Source organism: Thermobia domestica, chromosome 11 (genome assembly GCF_964235325.1).
Source record: "Thermobia domestica chromosome 11, izTheDome1.hap1.1, whole genome shotgun sequence".
Classification (NCBI taxonomy): domain Eukaryota; kingdom Metazoa; phylum Arthropoda; class Insecta; order Zygentoma; family Lepismatidae; genus Thermobia; species Thermobia domestica.
The window spans coordinates 36,156,820-36,173,017 of record NC_137464.1 but is presented as its reverse complement, the minus strand read 5'-3'; the positions used below and the strand labels follow the sequence as shown (position 1 = coordinate 36,173,017).

At 35.9% G+C, this 16,198-nt stretch overlaps 1 protein-coding gene across 2 annotated transcripts in view; it reads left to right on the top strand.

The window, feature by feature from the left end:
* Sras (Ras converting CAAX endopeptidase Sras) overlaps positions 1-16,198 on the top strand; it is a 36,172-nt gene that overhangs the window by 11,496 nt on the left and 8,478 nt on the right. The window contains exons 3-6 of one of the 2 annotated variants that reach the window (XM_081730371.1): positions 2,538-2,676; positions 8,299-8,466; positions 14,485-14,553; positions 15,084-15,146. In XM_081730371.1, coding sequence (XP_081586497.1) covers positions 2,538-2,676; positions 8,299-8,466; positions 14,485-14,553; positions 15,084-15,146 — 439 coding nt within the window. The remainder of the gene's footprint in view (positions 1-2,537; positions 2,677-8,298; positions 8,467-14,484; positions 14,554-15,083; positions 15,147-16,198) is intronic. The other variant, XM_081730372.1, reaches the window with a different exon arrangement.

The window sequence follows — 16,198 nt, the reverse complement described above, 5'->3', positions numbered from 1 at the left end:
TAACTAATAGATAAAATAAATAAACACACTGAAATTTTGTACGATACAAACATCAATAGAGGGAAAATTCTGCATTACCTCCGATTTCTTACTTATTGTCTTTCATTAATTGCTTCATTGATTTCCATGTTTCTTTATTCCCCCTATATTACAAATTGTTGTCTTCGTTATTTTGTCGTTCGCTTGCACTTCTACTAACTGTCTCGTTAGTTTTATTTTCATCCACACTATATCAGCTTGATAACACTATCACGGACCACGTGCCCATGCATTCCAATGTGGCGCCCACCTGGACTCTTCTCAGATTTTTCTCTGTTTGATTTTATTTTAGTTACTGATTTTTTCAGTATTTCCTCCTCTTCCTATCTGCTGCATTTATTCAAACTGCTTTATATTGTACTTTTCTTTAATGTCATAATAGTATTTTTACTTCTGATAAGTATATACGAGGGGAGTCCGAAAATAAGTTTCCCCAGGCGACTGTGAACAGAGGTGGGGATGCAAGACCGAAAATAGCATGTGACATTAAAGATCAGACGTATCTTTATTTTTCCACATAAGTACCAGGTACATTGAGACATTTGTCATACCGGTCGATAAGCTTCAAAAAACCCTTCCAGGAAAAATCAGGGCTCTGCATACGGGAGAAGCGTCGAACAGCTTCTGTGACTTTAGCATTGCTTCCAAAGTGCCTGCCGCCTAGAGTCTTCTTCAAAGCCGGGAACAGGTGGAAGTCACTGGGTGCGAGATCAGGACTGTATGGTGGATGGACAAGGCGCTCTCACCCGAGAGTTGCAATATAGTTTTGCGACGCCGTCGCTGAGTTTGGGCTCGCATTGTCATCCAACAACAAAACACCAGATGTGAGAAAGCCAGGCCCTTGTTCCGAATCTCCTCCTTTAATTTCGACAGAGTGTGACAGTACCGCGCAGCAGGGATGGTTCCAACCTCCAAAAACCCCAGCAACAACACCCACATGTCATCCACCATCTAGACATTTTCGTCTGTAGTGGCCGTGCACGTCCTTCCAGGTCTCAGTGTGTCTAGCACTTGCTGCCGCCCCTCGCTAATTGCCGACACCATCTCCGCACCATTTGTTTCGACATCAAATCAGGCCGGTAGACATCCACGAGGCGGTTATGAATTTCTGCTCTTGATACACCATGTGCTGACTCATAGCGGACAACCGCCCGCACTTCTTCCTGTGACAACGACGTCAAAACACGCCTTCTCTGTTTAGCTACCAGACTAAGACTGAGAGATTCGTCTCCGCTTTGCACAGGCGCTGCGGCGGGCGAACGATACCCAGTTGTGTCTGGGTGTATTGCACGTGCAACCGCTATCTTGTTTTCTTCATTGCTGTTCGCTTTCCTGGGAAAAACGAGAGAGGAAACTTATTTTTGGACTCTCCTCGTGTAGTATTTTGGTATAAGCTGGTTATATACTTTTTACGTGCGAGCGATAGTAGGGAGAAGAACGTATGGTAATAGTGAAAAAATCGAAAGTATGATGATAGTGAAAAAATAAAATAATAATAATAAAAAAAAAAAGAACTCGAATGCGAGATTTCAACGGATTTTACACGTTTCATGGACACTACATGCTAAAAAAACGGAATTTTGGATTCTATCCATCCGTTCGTTCCTATGTAAAAAAGATGTTCACTCGCCTATAGGGCGTACCGTTCAATTTATCGAGACCAAATTGTAAACCTAAGATGTTTGTAAGATTCTATAGGTGGCGTTTTTCGAATTTTCTTCGTACCCTCCAAAATTAAGGGTAGTTTACGGAAGGGTGAAAATCAAAATTTGCTATTATTTCGAAAACTGATCAACGATTTTATTCATATTTTATAAATCAGTGATTCAAAATCGCGTAAGTCGTTTTCTGTGAAAAATCCAGACAGGTTAGTTTATTCTTGGGGCTGAGTTTTGTCCAAAACGACTCAGGCGATTTTCTTCATAGTTCAGGAATGAGCGTTTCATTAATAACTTAATAATAATGGCATAACTTATTTATTCTGAAATATTCCGCAAGGGATGGCTTACTCTTTGGTAAATTTTCTCGGGCGATTTTCTCAAAAAACGACTCAGGCGATTTTGTTCATATTTCATTACTGTTACGCAAATCTCACGGGGAAGAAAATATCCACAAGGCTAGTTTTCTTTTCTATGATTCTCCCGAATTCTACTCGTGTGATTTGGTTGCTGTCTCAAACAAATATTCTATTAATAACCCTAACATATGATATGTCATTCCTCGTGAAAAAGTCTATAGAAGGTAGTTTACTTTTGGGGCTGAGTTTTCTTCAACGAAGTTTTCCCAAAACATGATTTTGTTCGTATTTCGTAAGTAAATGTTTCAGTAGTAACTTGATCATGATATTTAGCTAAAAATCTGGAGCGAGAAAGTTTAGTGCTGTGACCCGTACCTTTTTATTAATGTTGTGATTATGCTTTTACTTTTTTCTGGTAAGTAATATAGTATTTTGTTATAAGTTGTTGTTTGTATGCTTTTTTTCTCCTTCATTTTTTCAGGCACCATTATGGCATTTGTTAGGTTTCCGAATATGTGGCCTCCTACCGGCTACATTAATTCCTCTTATGTTAACAATGGTTCTTTTTCTTGGACCTATAGTTATGCAGGGCGTAAGTGGATTGTGGAAATTATATGCCGGTAAGTGTAATGTGTAAACCATGTAATTTCTTTTGTTTAAATATGGTATGAGATTACATTTCATCGAAGCACAGTGGGATTTGACAAAATAATTCTTTTGATTTGAATTATTTTATTTTGTCCTTGTTTCTTGCTTCAGTGACTTACTTTGTGGGCAAGTGCTTAATGAAGTTTCTTTCTTTCTGTTCGAACTTAGAGCAGTTCAGTGTTACATATAAATAAAGTAAACATAACCACAGACGTGGGAGAAGTTATGTTTGAAGGAAAAGGGAAAGAATAATAGAAGAATGCCATTAGTATATATAACTTGCACACAAACAAAACGAACTTTTCTGTAAAAACTAAGATTTAGAAGTTTTTTTTTCTTTCTTTTTTTAATGGAAAGAGCAAGTCAATCTTTCTATGTCAGCTGGTGACAATCGCAGGTGGCTCTCCCTTTGTAACGGTGGGGAAAAAGCTGAGTCATTAACTGTCAGCATGTGGCCTTCACGCCCTTTTAACAGTTTTACTGCTAAAAAAAAGAAAATTGTTTTAGTTTGTAATTCTACTTTAGCTTTAAAACAGATACTTTTACATCAAAGCGAAAGTGTTAGTCACGTTGAGGCAAGTGATCTGCATGGATAATAATAATAATGACGATACACTTAAAAATTACTAAAGAGTAAGGTTGTTTAACTGTAATGATCACTTCGGCGTAGCCATTTGGTCAGTTATATGTAAGGAAATTGTCATCCAGTTATCGCTTATCGTAGATCTTAAGATGTACTGTTCTGTGAAGAAAGAAAGAAACGGAAAAGCAAGACATAACTACAATAGAATCACACTAAAGTTTACAATGTATACGGCTCATCAAACATTGTACAGATGGGAAGACCGCGTTGCTGGTATGAGAAATACACGCACGAATAAATTAGGTTCGAGAGAACGGCGGTAGCTTACCAGTGATGCGCGGGGTTTTGGTTCGATTCCAACTCGTGCCAAGTGGGTTTTGTGGCAGACAAACACTATGTATGTGAGTTTTCTCTGGGTTCTCCCGTTTCCTCTTTCTACCTGCCCATTCATTATCATCACCGTCGTCTCCCTTACCTCGGTGCATAATTGTGGGACGTTAAACGAAAAAATTTCGTTTCAAGTCTGGTTCTAGATGGGGAAATTAGTATAAAAATAGTTTTAGAAATGTGTGTAATATTATCTTAACTGGATTGACTTGGCATAGAATAGCATCCAATGGTGAACTTTTGTTTGAAGTGTAATGAATCGAAATCAGCGCAAGATGGGACCAGAAGTCTAAAATGTGCAAAATAAGATGAAATTAACAACCATTAACCTTTTATATGCCCTGGGTCGTTAGTGGTTGTTAATCTTAACAAAATGTGACAGATTGTATCTGTGTTGAAGATAGTTTCTAAATGTTTATTGAGATTATGTACACTTGCATGTATAGTAACAGATTTTATTTCAGTATTAGCGTGTAAACTGCTAGCAGCTCATTAAGTTTATCACCATACACACATGAACTTGAAGAAATTAGATATTAATAAAGGAGTATGTCTTTTTCCTATCTCTCTCGTAATATTTTGTTAGGATCTTTCACATATGTTTGTATATTACTACACTTGTATGTAGAGTTTAGCACACATAAACTTTAGCACTTGTTAGTTGCTTTTCCCCAGCATACATTAGAGCAAAAAATGTGTTTCGTTTATAAAATATGTACTCTAAAAAGTATTGTAGGCCTGTAGCTCAATTTCCTTCTTGTAGGCTGTATACAGGTCCTGTAATTCCAACCATGGACCCGTCCCCGCTGGTCGAATGGCTAGCGCGCTCTTAGTCTCGGTACTGAAAAGGGATGCTAAACGCCGACAAAGAACAAAGCGGGGAAAGGAGGAATAACATCAATAAGTCACAATAGTTCTCGAACTGAAATAATGTAAAATGCCTTTTTTATATTTCATTAATTTTCATACCTCCATCTTGAAAAAAATAGTGATTTGCTTTTTTTTTAATTTTCTCAAATATGATTAAAATAGTCCTGTTAATGGATGGATTTACTACTGTAAGTAGGAAAGCAGCGTGGTTATTTACATAAGAAGAGCGTTTTCTGCATTAACAAACGTCCTGTCATTTTTTCTTATTTCATATAACCATGAGAGATACCAATGATAGTGTTGTACTAAACTGAATATAATTAATGTACATTTTATTCATTTTAGATTCAAAGAAAAAGGAGAGAAAAGTCCTAACGTAACCTCTAACGCCAGGGGTTACTTATTGGCTGTTTCAATGGCACAATAGAAAGAAAATGCGACTGACAATAGAGGATTGAATAGCGTTCTTGTATCTAATCGGGCCCGCGATTGCCCAACCTAAGTATTTTTCTTCTGTTCCATTAGGCAAATGTTAGAATGGTACCTTCACATTTAAACCTTGACAGATATTTCCAGTATAAAACAGCCTCTTTTTATCTAGAAGTTATTAAGTAAATAACATAATATACCTAATTGACAAATGACTGTTTAAATGATTCAGAACTATAAGATAGCATCGGTAGTATGTGCCAAGGTTTAAATATGCTAAGTTTGTTTCTTCAATCGATTATAACAATGAAACCACGTGGCGGACATAGCTGAAACTTTAGCAGAAGTCTAGTTCGGAATGACACTTACTAAAAGGAAACCTTTTTCGATAACGACTCTCTTATTATACTCAATACTGTATAACTATTGAGGTTAAATGAAAGATTTAATTTTTAAGATTTCTTTATGAAATATTAATTTTCAGCGATACAAAATATATTCTACAATAAGAAGAATAATGAAGTAGTTAAATTTAGTGAGGTTTTTGGCGGTAATGTATGAAAATATAAATATCTCGAGTCTACAAATAATAATGATCCTGCTTTATTAATAAACAAGAACTACATTTTTTTTCCTGCTACAATTGACTGCTGTCTTATATGAAATATTCAAATGGGATGGTCAAAACTCAAACACTAAGTAATATTTAAATACGAATAAATCTTAAACGAATCTTTAACAAATCTATGCGAATCTAAACTCAAACGATTTTTTTTTTTTTATTTCATAGTAACACATAACAATATTTTTAGTATGCCAGTTAAATCTACTCTGCAACTCTTCCTTACAATAGACTTGATTAAAATTAGACTTGATGGTGCTTCCAGAATACAGTTATATAAAGTATTTAAGAAATTATCACATTTAACCTTCAATGTGGAACACACAGAGCCATGTAGCAAATATTTTAAGCCTTCAAGAGAAGGAAACTGTATACATTTGTCCAGCAAAATAATTGTATTTATTGGCGTAACAACACATTCAAATTCATTCGATCGACGTAATATTAAACTCAATCACAAATTCACTGTAACATGATGCTCGATATGAAAGATGAAAATAAGCACAATAAATTGGATACAGTTTCCAATACTCGAATTTGAATATACAAATATGTACTATTAAGAAACACATACTAGAAAATCACTATAAAAGTCACAGTTCGTTGGTTGCTATTTCTTTTTATCTTTAAAAGCAATATTAAATACTACTTCATAGACATCATTTCAATAATCCCTTTTGTACTATATCGTTACCATTGCCTTTTGGTTTAAATGTCAACTACCTGTCTGTTTTTCTTCCAAATATGGAAGCCCATTCTACTTACATGTGCAAGCTCATTACCGTAGTTCGGAACCCTACCGCTACAGCTGATTAACGTTGGTCTACAGATATGCTGGCATAACTATTCGATAATATATATATATATATATATATATATATATATAGAGAGAGAGAGAGAGAGAGGGAGGAATAACTTGATTCCATCTGAAGACTCTTTTATATGGATTTCGATCAAAATAAACATTACACTTCTTGGTTATCCGATCCATGCATACTTGACTTATCTTGATTACATTTCCAGGAATCCCTTACACCTTCTGAGGAAATCCTTTCCGCCGCCATTGAGTGATTTTGAAATGTGAATTTTTGCATAGAACGGAATAGTATGCTTTACACATCTAGGACGGGAACATGCTACCTGAGCTATTCGGGTAGTAGAATTAGAAATATTCAGTTCCAAAGTTTCTTTATTTCACGTTTCGGAAGTCTCTAAGAAAGCGGTATTTGACCTAATTTCCTAAGAGTATTTTTTTTCTTATGATGAAAGCTACCACCTCTTCAATTTATTATTATGGTTACGGATGCTTATACGAAAGTAAGTTTAAAAAAAAAAAAAAAGAACCAAAAGTGGATAGAGGATACTATACTCACATTCACACCCCGAAATATATTTTATTTTTCGGCTAATCGCCCTGTACATTTAAGCGCACAATCTTAACGCCCCTATGTATCTCTCTTCTGTGTGGGTGGGCATTTTCATCTAAGAGAATCATATATGATGACAGGAGTTCAGGATGTTTGTGACATAGCCTGTAGCAGTTTCTGCAGAGTCCCACAATATGATGTCTTGCACGTTCCGGAACACGGTCAGCAACACCTTACTACTTACCCAGCACGGTTGCACTACTTTGCGTTTCTTGACAGTTGGGAATGAGAGATTTCCATCCTATGAAAGATCGCTTTGATTAAGGTTGACAATGGTGCACAACCATTTCGTCTCCGGTTCCGATCTGTACCAAGATAATCCACCCGTTAGCCTTGTAACGAATGAGATGCTGCACGGAGAGACCCATTTTATTTATTTTGTGTTCATCTGGCAGCTGTTGGAGAACAGATTGGGGATACAGTTTATAGAATTTAAGCTGCTCATAAATGATGTAGGCTGTTTCATGAGTAGAACCTCCAGCACGGATTACCTCGTCATTGGTCACACGTGAATTCACATGCTTCATTCTTTCCTTAGTTCCATATTCCACAGAACTCGATGTTTCTTTTTCCTTTTTTCTTTTCTTTTTTTTTCTTTTCTTTTTTTCTTTTTTTTTTTTTTTTTTTTAATTCCTGAATTGAGTTATACATGGTTTCCGTGACATGAACTTTTCACCATACACTGTTCGCATTTCACGATGTGCTATTTCCGAAGACAGCCCTTCGGCCCATAGAAAACGCTTAACCGCGCACTGTTCTTCACTCATACACTCACTGAACGCAATTACCATCTACCATTAACTAATCCCGGGCTATTGGATATGGCCTCTTCGTTCGCGCCCAAGAACTCTGTAGAAACTATATTTGCCTCCGCCGCAGGAGATCCGGGTTCGATTTCCGGTAGAAGTTCATGTAGTTGAGATCCCATGTCTGTTGGTCTACGTCTTACTTAGCCTCGGTGCTGTACAGGAAGCTAAACTCCAAATCAACCAATCTTTCTCGCCTATATACTAGCTCTATATATAATGCCATTCGGCATTTTGAGATTCACGACTTATGCATTGACGTGCCCTTGTACATACAAATCTCATACTTCTTTTCATGGAAGATGTCATTCAAGTTATAGCTTACAAAATCATAATATTTTTCAAAAAACAGGAAAGTAATTTGTGTATCTTTTTTTTCTATCTTTCACTGTTTATAAAAACAATCATTTATAAATTGCTTTGTTCAAAATTTGTTCACCGCTTTCTTAAGCTGTGTATTGTTTTCACAGAACCTATGTACTGGCTGATTAATGCAAGAAACTTAATTTGGCTTCGCAATCACGTTGTGGCCCCATTATCTGAAGAATTCACCTTCCGAGCATGTATGCTACCTCTGCTTCTTCAGTGTTTTCGACCTATGATAGCCATTTTCATCAGTCCTTTATTTTTCGGTGTTGGTAAGGTCATTATTTGTTTCTGGCTTTGTGAGATGGTTTGCATGCTTCTATGTTAGGAATCTGTTATATGGGCCATTTTTGGTATGTGCTTGAAAACGTCAAAAATTTTCTGTATTATGATTTAAATTATGTCACATTACTATTGTTAAAATGAAAATCGTTGTATTGGGGAAGATACAGATCAAATCTTTGTCATTTGACATTGAGTGCACTGAACACACTATGAAAATTATAGCGATACTTATTGGAATGTTTCAAAGAAACAAGAAATTGAATTCTTCACTGCTAATATTTCAGAAACATTAGTTTTCATTGTCCGAACCATTGAAGATATGAGACGTTCAATTTATTACTACTACTATTAATTTTATTTTATTTTGTTTTACATCCTTAAAGAAAAAGTACTTGACCGCAATTAGATAATAAACGATTTTTGTATATTTATTTTTTAATTTTTTTTTAAAAAAACATTTGGCAATTACTCCTTGCGTAATTCATTTTTGTATGGCTTATAGAAATACCTTGCTAACGGGTGTTACTGTTAAAGCTTCGTGAAAACACCGATGTTGATTTTGTTCGTATTAACGTTTCTTATGACACAACACTAGCAATATATAATAAATACTAGTGGTATATAACAAAAGTAAATTGTTAAGATGATATTTTTACTTTGTAAAAACTTTTGTTGTGCGAAAGGGGGAAGAGCAGTGAACCTCAGCACACCGGCTCGTTGGCTTAAGAAATTTCGTGTAGATTGTAAAAATGTGAAAGATCAGTCAAGCTCCAGTCTCTCTAGGGTAACAGATTCTAAGGTCATACGGCACGTCTTTAAGGAAAATCCATCCACCAGCAGACGATGATTGTCAAACCATCTCGGCATATCCGAGTCCACTGTAGTACGTCAACTTCATGAACTTGGGAAAGCCATGAGAAGCTGCCGCATGTGCCACGTAAGTTGACCCTAGGCCCAGAGGAGAGTGAATGTGTGCAAACTTGTCGTGATATCCGTTTCTAGAAACGGATTGTCATATGCGACGAAAACTGGATGTTTTTCCGAAATCCGAATGTGCAAAAACAGTGCTTGAGCAAGAACAAAGTTCCAGAACCGGTCGTTCAACAGAGCCGTTTCGAGCATAAAGTTATGCTGTCTGTGTGGTGGAGTTTTATGGCATCGACCTGATGCCACACCCAGCATATAGTCCTAAACTTGCTCCTTCGGATTACTGCCTATTTCAGTCTATGGCGCACTTCTTGAAATCACAATGTTTTACCAACCAACAGCAGCGACTGACTTTTTGCTTCTAAGGACAGGATCTGGTATCGACGTGGAATTGAGGAATGGGCAGGAAGGTGGCTGTAGGCAGTGCGATACGAGGGATTATACTTTGAATATTAGCATGCTTTCATTGTAGTGTAATAAATAGAGGTATATTGTGTACCAAAATATTGAAAGACTTGTGACTGACCATTGTATTATTATTATTATTATTATTATTATTATTATTATTATTATTATTATTATTATTATTATTATTATTATTATTATTATTATTCCAGTGACATTTTACTGTCATTTATTTTTCTTCCTGTCGTTCTTCCTTTACTCCCAAAAATGGGTAGGAAGCATCTCCTTCCTTCGTTCTTTTCTCTCTACTTCTTCCACCAGTATTGTATTTCTTGCTCTCTCTTTCTCTGTCATATTTCAGTTTTATCTTCCTCTCTTGCTATATCTTTCCTCTAAGTTTGAAGAAAGGAAAAAAATATTTCACCTTTCTATTGACATGAGATGGTTCACTGTGGGTCTCAACTCTTTAGAAAGGAAGGCTGAAATTTTGCTTAGATTAATTAATAATAATAATAATAATAATAATAATAATAATAATAATAATAATAGTAGTAGTAGTCTGAAAATATTTGTTGTTCTGAGAGTACATACCAAAAGAAAAACCCAACTTACAATACTATAATTTAATGGGCTTATATGGATTGGCGCGAGTGAAATGTCCGTTGCGTGTGTCACTTTCAAAGGCCAAAAACAGTGTAATTGTAGTACCTGGTTGATCAATGATTGTATTCCATAAGGAAAGAAGTATGGAATCTGCGAAGAACTCCTCAACCACACGTTGCACCCTCCAGCCCAAGGAAATTCTTTCCTGATAAGAAGGGATCAAGATGTCCAAAGTGAGGTTAATTGGTGGGAGGGACATCAGGAAAATAGATGGACGAGAAAGGATTTCATACTGCGTATCATGGAAAGTTTGTACTGTTCTTTAAGCAACATGTAAACGTGCCTTGTTCTGCAATATAAGAATATTATTGGTAGATGCTTGCGGTCAGTGGTGCATTTTATGAAGTACAACACTATAACGATCCACATGATAATTTCGTGTGATGGATCACTCTACATAGGCCACCATACCAGCAAAATGGCTGCGGGTGGATGGGTGGTTTGGAAACTATTCTCCATTGTCCTGGTAGTTTACGATTGTCGTACAAATCCATTTTTTCATTCGAAGTGGAAGTGTGATGCGGTAAACCTTCCCTGTTATTCCACACACTCAGAAAACTCCAGACCTATAGATAGCAGTCTTTCTTGGCCGATGTCAACTCTTGCTGCATCCATGAGTCCAACTGTTTTACTTTACCGATTTCACGGCGCCACAGCGAGGGGTGTTCAGAAAGTAAGGTTACAAAGCCTGCAGTTAAACGTGTATATATTATTTCATACAACCAATGCAGCCAACAGATAGTACATTACATTTGGTCATTTTTCTACATAGTCTCCATATCGAGTGAAGCTTTTGTCGCATCGAGGGATGAGTTTGAAGATTCTCTCCTGGTAAAGTTTGCGTATTGAGCCACGTTGTCACGAAGTGTTTCATCTCCTCTTCTGAAGCGAAGCGACAGCCTCCTAGGTGCTTCCGAACGACTTTTTCAACTCTATAATTAGCTGCTGTAGCGTGACCCTCCTGTTGTCGTGAATCAGTGCCTCCACACGCGCTTGTTCTAATATGGTGATGTCGTTTTGGGTCGGCCATTGCGCTCCTCGTCGGTGACGTTTTCTCTACCAACCTCAAACTTTCGACACCGTTCTGCGACTTCTAATGATACATTACAGTCTCTCCGTAAACCTCTACCAGCTTCCGGTGAATTTGAGCCGTGATTACATATTCCGCTCAGAGAAATCGAATAACTAAGCAGACTCCTTCGCGAGACCAGTTTTCCAAACGACTCGCCATTTTTGTTTACCCTACAACTAGCGTTGTAGGTGGCAAGTGGGTGAAACTCTGCACAGTTGCCAACTGCATGTATTACAATTACCGCAGTCCTCATATCTCTATATACCAGCAGACGAAACTTCAGAAATGTCGGTCTTGTAGCCTGTTTTCGACCCCCTCTCGTATATGCCTAACTTTCTGGTATTGCACGGACACTTTCGTGAGGATCTTCTTCCACAGTGTTTCTGAGGAGCACATTAGAACATGCTGATCATCAGTGGCCGCGGGGATGATTTTTGCATGTTTGTCACTGACACGAAATTTTAAAAAGTCAGCACCACATAGTGTATTCATTCACCACTCGACTTAAATGCACTGTTGATGTTTTTCGTTGCTACACGTGCGGAATGTCACAGTGTGATCTCGTAGAGAACAAATATTCTCAATTGTGTGTTCTCCATGTGCATTTTCACAGAACTCGATTCAGCAACACACTTCCTCTTGACTGGCTGGGCACTTCAACCTGTTTTTCTGAACGGAATTTGTGACATCGGCCCATTCATTGATTGCGTTATACAGGATACTTGTAGTATACACCAGACGTAAAACGGATATTTTAATCTCACCAATCCAATATAGTATACTTCACTAATAGTGATATTTCTTGTAGGGATGTAGATAATTTACTATTGCACCCTAGATAGAAAAGTCTGTTTCTATAACTTAATGAATTTTCCTTGTGGGGATCGATTTTTGTAGCTTCTTGTATTAGTGAAAATTCAGGTGTATTTTCGTGTTTGTTTTGAAGTTAATCCTGTGAATCATGTACTCTTTTGGCATACAGGTATGTAATGTTATAGCGACAAAGATGCATGTAATATTATTTTTCAGTTGACTAATATTACACGTATAATGTCCTTCATAAAATTATAATTTAATAATGTATGAATTGTTACTTTATTTCAAACTTCACATAAGTGTAAATCAATTTCTCATACTTCAATATTTCTATCCTTTTCTGTTTTAATAATTACTTTTATTTCAAAATGCTGCTTGTTGCGCGTATGCTTACTATCAAATTTCTTTTAATAATTATTGTTTCTCTGTGTGCATTGGTAAAATATGTTAAAATATATTTATAATTTGCCAGTCTCGTAGTTTTGGGTTCATAAAGAGTACTTATAAAATAATGTTATATTACCTCCAGGAGTTGACTTTTGCAGCAACAGAAAAGCGAGCAATGTATTAAAATGTATATACAGGGTGTTTCAAAACAACACCGAACGTTTGGGAGGTGATTCCTGACACCAAGATAAGACAAAAAGTATAGACCAACCTGGGTGCACAAACGCTTCCTTTCGGAGTTAAAGGCTGCCGAAAATATGAAAAAATGAACTTTAAAGGTCCATAGCTCCAATACTATGGGACCTACCCTAGTCGAGTCAAGACTTTATTTAGGAACTAGTATGTGCCCTATCCAAATATCTGTGTTTCAAAATCATGCAATACTTCTGCAACAGTTTTCACACATGTAGTTGGTGAGTACTTTAAATTATATACACTTAGCCGAACTCTCTCTATAAAAATTGTTGCGTGAGTACTGCAGGATTCTGAAACATGTATTTTTGGATAGGGAAAATATTAGTTCCTAAGTGAAGCCTTGACCCGACTGCGGTAGGTCCCATAAGTTTGGAGCTATTGACTTTTAAAGTTAATGTTTTCATCTTTTCGGCAGGCTATAACTCCGAAAGGAAGCATTTGTGCACTCAATTTGGTCTATACTTTTCGTCTTATCTTGGTGTCAGGACTCACCTCCCAAACGTTGTCGGTGTAGTTTTGAAACACCCCATATATATAGGGTGTCTCAAAAGTCCCCTGACATAGAGTAACTGTTATTATCAGAGTTACAGCAAAATGTAAGAGAGGAAGAATATGATGTTTGTAATAAGGATATATTTTTTTTTTTTTTTTTATCGGACGAGCTGTTTGGCCTGTACACTGTTTATGCGCCCAATATTAAATGAAAATGCAACGTTGCTATTTACTTGGACCTACAACATAAGTGAACATAAGTTACTGTCTTGAACACTAACGTGTCGATGGCCAGTCCCCATTTCAAACAGTAACTTCATTCACTTATGTTGTGGGTCCAGGTAAATGGCAACATTGCATTTTAATTTAACATTGGGTGCATAAAGAATGTACAGCTGAAATTACTCGTCCGATAGTCCATTTTTAGCATCGAGGTTATGTGAGATATAGACGCATAGTTTACATAGAGTGCGAAGTACATCCTACCACTGGCAGTCGAATTCAGAACACTTTTGTCAAAAGTGAGAATGTTTGTTATTTAGCCACAAGGAACACAGCAAGCTATTTGTTCTTTTATATATATAATATGTACTTCTCTATTTTAAACGACAGACATTTCGCATTTAACTCATTTTCAGTGTATTTATTATAAATAAACATTTTAATGTCTATTATAAGAATACTCCATTGTTGTCTCTAACAATATGATAAAATCTCTACAGAAACATCTTAGGTTTATTGCTAATAGCTGCTGTAAACACCTATTGCTTTTCGTACATCAATGGTTTTGTAATGAGATTCGAAGTTCTGTTTACCTAGTTTCTTGTTTTAGTCAAAACTTTACTAATTTGTGCTTATCTTCAATCATCCTAAAAGAAAAATAGCATAAGTATATTCATAATAAAGTGTAGGAATTAATATGGATTAAAATTAATTTGAAAATAATATAGTAAAATATTTTATTACCAGTTTAAATTTCTATTTTCAGCTCATTTTCATCATATGTTCGAAAGATTGAGAACCGGCTTGGATTTTAAAAGAGCATTAATGATATCATGTAAGTGATCCAAAATAATATTGGTGTGTAGATACATTACTGTTTTAGTAATAACATTACATTCGACAGGTGACCATGAAGGGTTCTGACCAGCTAATGGCTCAGATGATCAATACGTGGTCAAATTATTGTTTTCTAACTTCTATTTTTCTTTTTTCGTTTTATTTTCTTGATCCACAATTCGTTACATTTTGATTCAAATAGTTCTACAACACACAATAATGAGTTAAAACCAGAAATCTTGTATTCCACAATCGATCACGGGGCCAACATTTTCATTATTATAAGTTTGATACTATATCTGAGGATACTTACTTACCTGAAGAGAGTTTTATCAACGCAATCTCCTTATATCAGTTTTATATTTTTCTTTGTATAATGTTGAAAAATTCTATTATTAAATATTTTATACGATGTAAAACTAGAGTAGTGTAGATTAAAAAAAAAAAAATACTACTGATTTGCGTGGTAGTTTTCCATGCTACAACAATTTTATACTACCTTAAAAGTGATACAAATTTTTATTTCAGGTTTCCAGTTTTTGTATACAACACTTTTTGGAGCATATTCGGCGTTTTTGTTCGTGAAAACAGGTACGTTTAGTGAAGTAATTCGTTGATCTTTTGTTGTTATTAAGAATATTTGTTATTAAGGAAATTCATAATTTATATCGTTTACTAAACATTGTTAGGGTCATCAAGTCTAGGAGGCTCAGGTCGGCAGGTCATAAGCCAGAATGAAAGAAAGTAGAAGCGCTTTCAAAATTCTAGCTGGAAACCCAATCAGAAAAAGACCATTCGGAAGACTAGACGCAAATGGGAGGACAATATTAAGATGGATCTCGTAGAAATATGAATACAAAGTAGAAACTGGGTCCAGTTGGCTAAGGATAGAAGTCAATGGAACTTTTTTGAACGCGGCATTGAACCTCCGGGTCCCATAGGCCATAGAGTTAGTTATTAAGAATTTTTAATGTAAATAGTTGAAATATAATTCAAAATACACACTAATGTTAAAAATGGATTCCCTTTTTTAAAAAGTTATTCTTACTAATTTCTTTCGAATATACATAATATTGATCGATAAGGAGTTACGGACGAATTTTTGGTGTTGAGAGAATCCACATTTGAACAGAACTCTATAATCAGGAACAAAAGCCCGTTCGTGGCTAAATGGTAACGCGTGTGTTTTTTGTACATTTGGTTTCGATGAGGACACAGCCTCGTATAAAACCCAGATAGTGGTAGGGATCTCAAAGAGTCCATTAGTTTCTAACTTTTTCATCTCTCAAAATATAGTAGAAATATATATATATATATATATATATATATATATATATATATATATATATAAGAAAATAATATTGAAGTTCTGTGTTATCTTTTACAGAATATTACGTAGTAAATTAATCGTGTGTTTGATAACCTGCATGCTTCCCCCGTTCATCGCTTAAGCTACGCCGTCGTAATTGATTTAAAGAGCAATCCTTGACAATGAGAAACATATCAACACCGCAACTATCTCATTTAATAGTAGTTTCTAAACACTGAACAACTGCAAAAGAAATTTTATTATTTATAATTAAATAAAAAGTTTAACCTTTCTTGTGCGTAGATTGTTTTATTCCACCAGATATTTCGCCTAT